At 32.2% G+C, this 7,606-nt stretch overlaps 1 protein-coding gene across 2 annotated transcripts; it reads right to left on the reverse strand.

The window, feature by feature from the left end:
- Positions 1 to 310: 310 nt before the first annotated feature.
- Positions 311 to 6,240, reverse strand: LOC110422418 (protein DETOXIFICATION 16-like). Of its 2 annotated transcripts, XM_021436309.2 has the most exons (8): positions 5,904 to 6,240; positions 2,354 to 2,898; positions 2,053 to 2,139; positions 1,882 to 1,938; positions 1,505 to 1,743; positions 928 to 1,046; positions 689 to 775; positions 311 to 583 (listed from the first exon to the last, which is right to left on the reverse strand). In XM_021436309.2, exons 1-8 carry the CDS (start codon positions 6,201 to 6,203, stop codon positions 524 to 526), a joined length of 1,494 nt encoding a protein of 497 aa, XP_021291984.1. In that variant the 5' UTR covers positions 6,204 to 6,240; the 3' UTR covers positions 311 to 523. The 2 variants fall into 2 exon arrangements, 1 of the variants encoding a protein (XP_021291984.1); XR_016351627.1 differs by lacking the exons at positions 311 to 583; positions 689 to 775 and adding an exon at positions 1,239 to 1,419.
- Positions 6,241 to 7,606: the final 1,366 nt, after the last annotated feature.

Raw genomic sequence — 7,606 nt, forward strand, 5'->3', positions numbered from 1 at the left:
TTCCAAGTGAGTTGAAATAGCTATTCCTTGATAATATCCTCGCCTCAATCTATCAACGACAGAAATCAAATCGACTTTCTCGTTCGATTTACTAAGGGCATGTTTTGTACATTGAATCTCCTTATTCCACATTCTAATATTTGAGTTATCAGTTTTGAAATAAATAAGAGGAACCTTTAAACATGATATAGGCGCATGGGTTTAGCTCAATGATTAGGGTGGGAGGGGACTTGGGTCCCTTCCCTCCCTAACCATGGCCTGCAACTTCCTCTGTTTCTGTATCATAGCAGAATTTGCATTTACCCATTGCTTCAGGAAATTGACTTCTATTTGTTTAAATTTTTTAGCAAAAATTTTACAAGTACGTTCCTTATTTAATTCCTATAAAGCAACTTCCGGCATTCTTAAAATAGATTCAAACAGAATTAAGTCCTTAAACATATGTAGAAAGTATGTAGCTCCAGCACCTACAATTTTTAGGTGAAACATTAAGTTTCTCCTTGGATGAGATGAAAAATAACCTTCATGACACAACTTCCACCGGAATCACATAATCATAGACTCTCTCCACAGCTTTGCTTGCCTGAACAAAGCGGTGAAAAGTCAATCTCTTGTAAAATTGTGTCAAAAAGTATAGCAAAGATCAAGGATGATGACTAAATTATTGAAAGAGATGGAATTATCTTACCTCTTGTTGCCAGTTAGTTCGTATTGTAATAATACTAAGAGAAGTTACTTGGACAATAAGTGCACATATGATTCCCAGCCAGAGACCCTATACACCAAAGAACATATATGATAGCTCGAAGACATCAGAATACAAGAAAATCACTTCGGTTCCTGCTTGCTATTAAGTAAACTACCAAAAAATAAATGAAGCAAGCCATTTAAACCACAAAAAAAAAGAAGAAAATATGGTGATTTTACCCTTCCACGAACATCAAGGACGAAACCTAACAAAATAGCACATGGAATCCCCACTAAATAATAAGATCCAAGATTGACATATGCTCCAATCTTCTGCCATCCACATCCTCTAGCAATGCCTGAAATATCAAACGAATACTAACTGATAAGCTGCAAGACATGGAGAGTGAAAATCAGTTAAAAAACAAATGGAAAATATTTAGAGAATACTATAAGTTAGCTAAGTTCTATTCATGTTCTGACGTCTGACGTAACGGGAAATCATATTAGGGAGAATACTAGTGTCCTAAGTAGTAGGGAGTCAGAATTACATGTTTTGTGAATCTCATTCCATTCATAAAAAGGCAATTCCTTGATGACTGAAATGGATGCTGGAAACCGGAGTATGAAACAGATTAAAGTACTCTTTCTGATCAGTAGTACAAACATGAATGTGCATATCAAAGAACCATACTTTAATCATCATTAAGTGCTGTCATCCGCACCCACCACCTATTATAGTTCATGGAAGATTAGTTTAAATTTCCTCAGTCTCAGAAACTAAAAAGTTCAAAGTGATGTAAGAAAAGGGGAAAACCTGAGAGAACACTCTGGATGCCATCTAAAAAGTTTGAAATTGCTAGAATTGGCATCATGGCTGCTACATACTTAATTACTTCTACTTCATTGCTATAAGCATAGCCCCAGATGTTGCGAATCAATATCAAGATTGATCCCACCAAAAGGCCCTCAGAAATGGCCATGACTATCACAACATATACAGCTAAACGTGCTGCTTCTGGATGCCCTGCTCCTAATTCATTTGAGACCCGAGTGCTGTACAAAACATCAAACTCAATAAGGAAAAATTAGTGAATATTTGAAAGATAAATGTAATCCCTCAATTTTTTTTGTTTCTGATCAAAATTGAGTAAATATTACAAGAAAAGGAAAATTGTTATTAGCATGCCTCACCTTGCTGCACAACTGAGTCCAAAGGGTATCATCCAAACTGTAGAAGCAGTGTTAAGGCTGGAAACCAAAATGTTGGATAAGGTATATATTTTACATTGATAAGAAACACTAAACATTTAAAATGTTCAACAAATTGTTAGTGAAAATAGCTATTGGAAGTTCAGAACAAACCAAATAGAGAGCACTGAAGTTTGTAACACTGGATTAGGAAGAAGACCTGATAGCAGAACCATCATTTCAAACGACCACATCTCCAAGCTATTTAGAGTCATGGCAAATTACAGATAAGTATGTGATGAAATTAGTAAGTATAACCATGCACAAGCTAATTGATACCATTCTACTTTCTAGTTTATTAAAAGTGAACTTCTTTGTGATTGGATTCATAGCAATATAGTGATTGAAAGAAATTCACTTCATTTCTTAGCCTATACATACTTGTATTAGGAAAAAAAGAAAGGAGAGCAATTACCAGACCATAATAGCTGATGGAATAGCAAGTCGAAGAAAAGAGAAAATATTGCGAAAGGCCTCCTTTGAAAATCCTGCCCAAGTCTTTGCACATGCAGGAGAGAACTTAACATATAACACCAACAAGAACACATTTATCCAACTGGAGATTGCATTCGCCAAGGCAGCTCCTCTAGATCCAAGGCCAGATTTGAAAACCATGATCCAACAAACAAGAATGTGCAGTAAAGTTGTAATTCCAGAGCATATCATCATTGGGAATACAATGTTTTGAGTTTGCAAGAATTTGACTAGACATTGAAGAAGACCATATGCAAAAAGGCTCGGAACCATGAAACAGGCATACTCTCCTGCTTCCTTTGATATGTCATGATCTTGACCAAGAAGAACTAGAATTGGTCTTGTGTTTACCCATATAATTGCAAGGGGTATGCTCACAATTTCAAGAACAATCATGGCTCTTTGCATGTGTATGCCCAGCATAGAATGCTGCTTTGCCCCATATGACTGTCCGCAAAGAGTATCCAGTGCAGCTGCCATCCCCATCTATGCAAAAGAAACACAAAATAAAAATTAACAGTCAAAATATGTTGAGAATTCAAATTGTAAGGGTCTACCATACACCTAAAAAACCTAAGAATACCCTACAAGTTAGGAGTCGGGACCAAAACCATATAAAAAAAATCTAAGAATAATCTGGCGTTGAACTAAGAATTCCAATTTCCAATTTTTTCTCATAAAACCCCATATGTTGGCAAACAGAAGAAATATTACACAATGAACTATTGGCTGCAAATCCATTAGAGAACTAGAATTTGCTTAGATAGTAAATGAAAACGTCTTACAACAACATTAGTATCTTTTTTTTTCCCTGCTCCAACTACCAGAATAAGCCTAACTTCAAATAGTCTTTTTGCAATCATTATTTATGAAGCTTCTTGAAATTTTATTTCTGCATATGCCACTAAATGGCCGGAAGAGATCATTATAAATAACATGATACAGCAAAACCTACCCTACTAATCTCTTTGAGCTTTTAGGGGTGAAAAATAGAGTTAGTAGTCAAAATCAGTGCTGAACAAATTCCAGATAGATCAGGTTACAATACAAGAAACAGATAAAGCAAAGGAAGCTTTTTCTTGAACATTTTTAAGGATCTATCTCAACTTCAAGCAACCATATATATGGAGACGCTAAAGAACATCATGGTCCTCCACATTTGTTGAATGTCATCAGAATTTTATTTTATTTATTTATTTTTTGTGAGAATCCTAGAAGAGTTGAGTCACACACTAATCAAGCATTTCTAATTGAACAAAAAAACTCAAACTTTTGGCATCTTATAGGATCCTAAGCATTTCCCATAAACAAATCAGAATGGTTTACACTTTATGTTGCATAGTTTTTTCCTAAAACTAAAAGCATGCTTTTATTGGTATACGACAAATCAAGATTAGATATTATCATCTGACCAAAAAGGATGGTCCGTCGAACCCCAATAGAAAGGAGTGCACAATTTCACCCTATCCACCTTGTTAGTACTCATTTGAAATAAAATATTGGGGAATTAATGTTAGTACAAATACAAATAACAAGTGAATGCAAATATAGAGCTACGTACCACCATCAAACTCCTTGACATTATGAATCCCTTTCTTCAAATAGAATTTAAGAGGCAAAAACCAAATATTTATGTTGACATTCTGGCTATGAAGAGGGTAGAGCTACTTTGGACAGCATTCCTTAAACAGATTTATTAATAAACAAATATTTTCTTATTCTGTTTGTTGGCTAGGTTCGAACAATAATTTTTTATGAGATGCTACTGTGACAATCATTGATTGGTTGCAGTTGGCCTCAGACAGATTGTGGCCTGGGAGGTAATTTCCAATTTCTCTAAAGTACCTCCGGAGATCAATTGGGTTGCACATGAATATTAGTTTGGTTTTCAAGAAACTGTTGTTGTGGTAGTTAGTTTCAAAATGAATTCAGACTTTGTGGTAATTTGCTTGCTCAAGTTCTAGCATAATTTGGACTTGGTTAGTGTTCATTGTACTTGATTGGAAACTTGACCAAGGTGGAAATTTAATTAATGTGAGTTAGCTACATAAATCCAACCCATCAGTGTCAAAAGCATCAGTCCCACCATCTTGATTTGTTGTCTCCTTGCATTTCCCATTTTACTCTTACTACCTTAATGCTTGGTTTGTTTGCCTTAATGGCAATTTGGGAAGGAGAAGAAGTTTGAAATACAAAAAGGGAATTTGGGGTGAGATTTTATTTGAGCTAGAAGCACGTATTGGTGAGGTTTGATAGCAGAAAAGTAGGTCACGAGTTTTGGGGCATGTGAAGCTTTTGGATTTAAAAACATTGTAGTCTTCATTTTATATTGATTATGGTGGAAATTTCTTTGTGTCTTTTCATGGATGTAGGCTTTGTGTGAAACCACATAAATCTTAGTGTTCTTGTTGGATGCTAGTTTTTAGCATATTATTTCTTAAAGCAAGTTTGTTATTTTTTTTTAAAAAAAATTATTTGTATTTTTATTGGAATCATATGTGATGATAATATATTGGCAAATGGCAACTTTGTTCTTTCCAAATAGTAATGGATGCTATTTATAGGATCTGGATGAGTTAAGCAGTGAGCACTATATATGTCAAAACAAGAAAAATGTACTATTTTTCAATCAAGTGAGGCGGTTTATGAGTGAAAGCAACAAACAAATATAAATTAACCAAGTTAGGGAAGGGGATAGTTGTTTTAATTTCTTTACACACCCCAAATGATGCTCTCCACTTTTCAGCCACAAACATGATTTGTGGATTTTATTAAATGGTTTATGTGGTTAAAAGGTTTGAGAATATGCATCCAAGACAGCACTAAATTCTTTGTTTTAAGAAGTAGACAAAGTAGCAATATTTTTTAAAAAAATTAAAAATCAAAATTGCAATTTTATGAATAACTAAATATATAATTTCATTTTTATAGGAAAAAATTAAATTTAATTGGCAGTATATTTTCTTATTTTTCTTAATTTTAATATAATGATCTTTTCTATTGTTTTTACTTTCTAAAAATTTAAGGAAACAAAATACAAACAAGGAAAAACACGCAATGAAGGTGTTGAAATTGGGGAAAGGATAGGATATATCCAATTCATATTCTTCTCTATTTGAACTAAGGTTGGATCAAATTATCATATAATAGGCTATTCTATATATCCAAAATTACATAAAAAATCAAATACAAACACATCATTCATTCGTCCATCTTTCTTATATAATTAAGGATTTGGAGATTATATTTAAAGTTTTATTTCGCATGTAGTTTTGTACTAAAAGAAGTAGCTCATGGATCAAAAAGACTAGAACCTGACCCTAAGATTGAGGCCAAAACAGGACAAATGCACATGCATTCACATGAACACGTACACATAGATATCACTTGCCAAGTTGCCATGTATTATGCACATATTCCCTTCATCTTCTCAAACAAACCAAGAAGAAAAGCTAAATAATAACAGAGAAAGGGATATAAACTAAACTGACCAGCAAGCTGAAACCAGTAACTGTTGCAAAAGAAGTAGCCATGGCAGCACCAGACAGAGCTAGTTCACCAAGATGCCCAACGAACATCACTGATATCATCTGTATACAATACTGCAACAGGTTCACAGCTATTAGAGGCCCTGCTAGCCATAGCTGTTTCTTCACTTCCTCAAAAATGTTCTTCCTTGTATCACTTCCATTGCTTGATTTCTGTTCGTTGCTCAGCGTCAAATCATCAGTTTCGCCGGATATCCGAATCAAAGGTGAAGTTACAGACTGCTTTTGGTCTTCTCTCTCCATATTGTTTCCAGTGAGAGAGAAGATGGGATGTTCCACTGAAACTAGCAAGCGTTCATAATGATTGTAGCACTTAAGTCTTTTTAAATGACTGGACTTACCCCTAAGACCCTAATGCTTTGTTTGTTCGTCAGCGTAGTTGACTGGGGGTGTTGAAGTAATTACAGGTCCAAGGTTTTATGTTCAGTCAGAGCCTCAGAAGTAATCATTGTCGGAGGATAAATTATTTACGTGAGGACAACACTGTGACCATCCAAATGAGTTACTTTTATCGCTTAATTTTATTTTTTTTAATTTGTTCTTTTAAATTTTTATTTTTTAAATTGGATGACTACAGCAATAATTTTATAAAATTAAGTAGTCAAAAAAAAGAATTATTAGAAATATTAAAATCTATATTAATAATTTAATAATAAATTACTGATATTTAATAAAAATAATTTTTTTTATTTTTTTAAAAAATAAATTTTATTATAATAAAAAATAATTTTATCATTATTATTTATTTCTTAATTATTTCAAAAATATTCTTACCTATAGAATATTAAAATAAATTATAATAATAATTTTTTACCTATTCTATTTAATAATCTAAAATATATAATAATTATTTTATTTTATTCAGCATAGCAGAAGTTGCATTTACCCATTGCTTCAGGAAATTGACTTCTATTTGTTTAAATTTTTTAGCAAAAATTTTACAAGTACGTTCCTTATGTTATTACAAAAAAGTTTTGATATATAATACCATGATTGGCTGTCAATGTAAATACAAATTTTCAATTTAAATAAATAATTAACAAGTTTAGGTTGTTTAGGTTATTAAAAACATCTTAAGTTGTCGCAGTACACATCATCAATTCATGTGAATGCCCAGATTCTTATGTTTCAATGTTGAAAAAATACTAATATTTAAGAGAAACTGCCAAAATTCTTAATTGTTTATATGTTTTATTTTTCTGTCCTTTAGAAAGCTTGGGCAGAAAGCAAAAGATGCTGGGAGCAAAAGTTGGACACGGCTGTGCAGTTAGGAGAAGATGAGCGACTTGTATTAAATCTTTTGACCTCTGCATGTATAAGACAAAATCAACTGCCGCAATTGTGCTCAACTTTTTTAAATAATATTATAAAAACATTTAAATAAAAGTAATTTTATTATATTTAATTAAATTTTTATAATTTTATTTTAAATTAAATAAATTTTATAATTAATAATTGATTATCTGTTGTTAATTAAAATACAAATTATTATGTAATTTTGATCAGATATATATTTATGTCATAACGATGATAATATGGTATGATATTTTTTACTTTTTATTTCAAATATAAAATAATAAATGATTTTGATTGATGATAATTAATTAATTTTTAGTTTTTATTTAATTTAAAATAAAAATATAATA

This window comes from Theobroma umbraticum, unplaced genomic scaffold (assembly GCF_002168275.2).
Source record: "Theobroma umbraticum cultivar Fairchild unplaced genomic scaffold, ASM216827v3 scaffold_146.0, whole genome shotgun sequence".
NCBI lineage: Eukaryota > Viridiplantae > Streptophyta > Magnoliopsida > Malvales > Malvaceae > Theobroma > Theobroma umbraticum.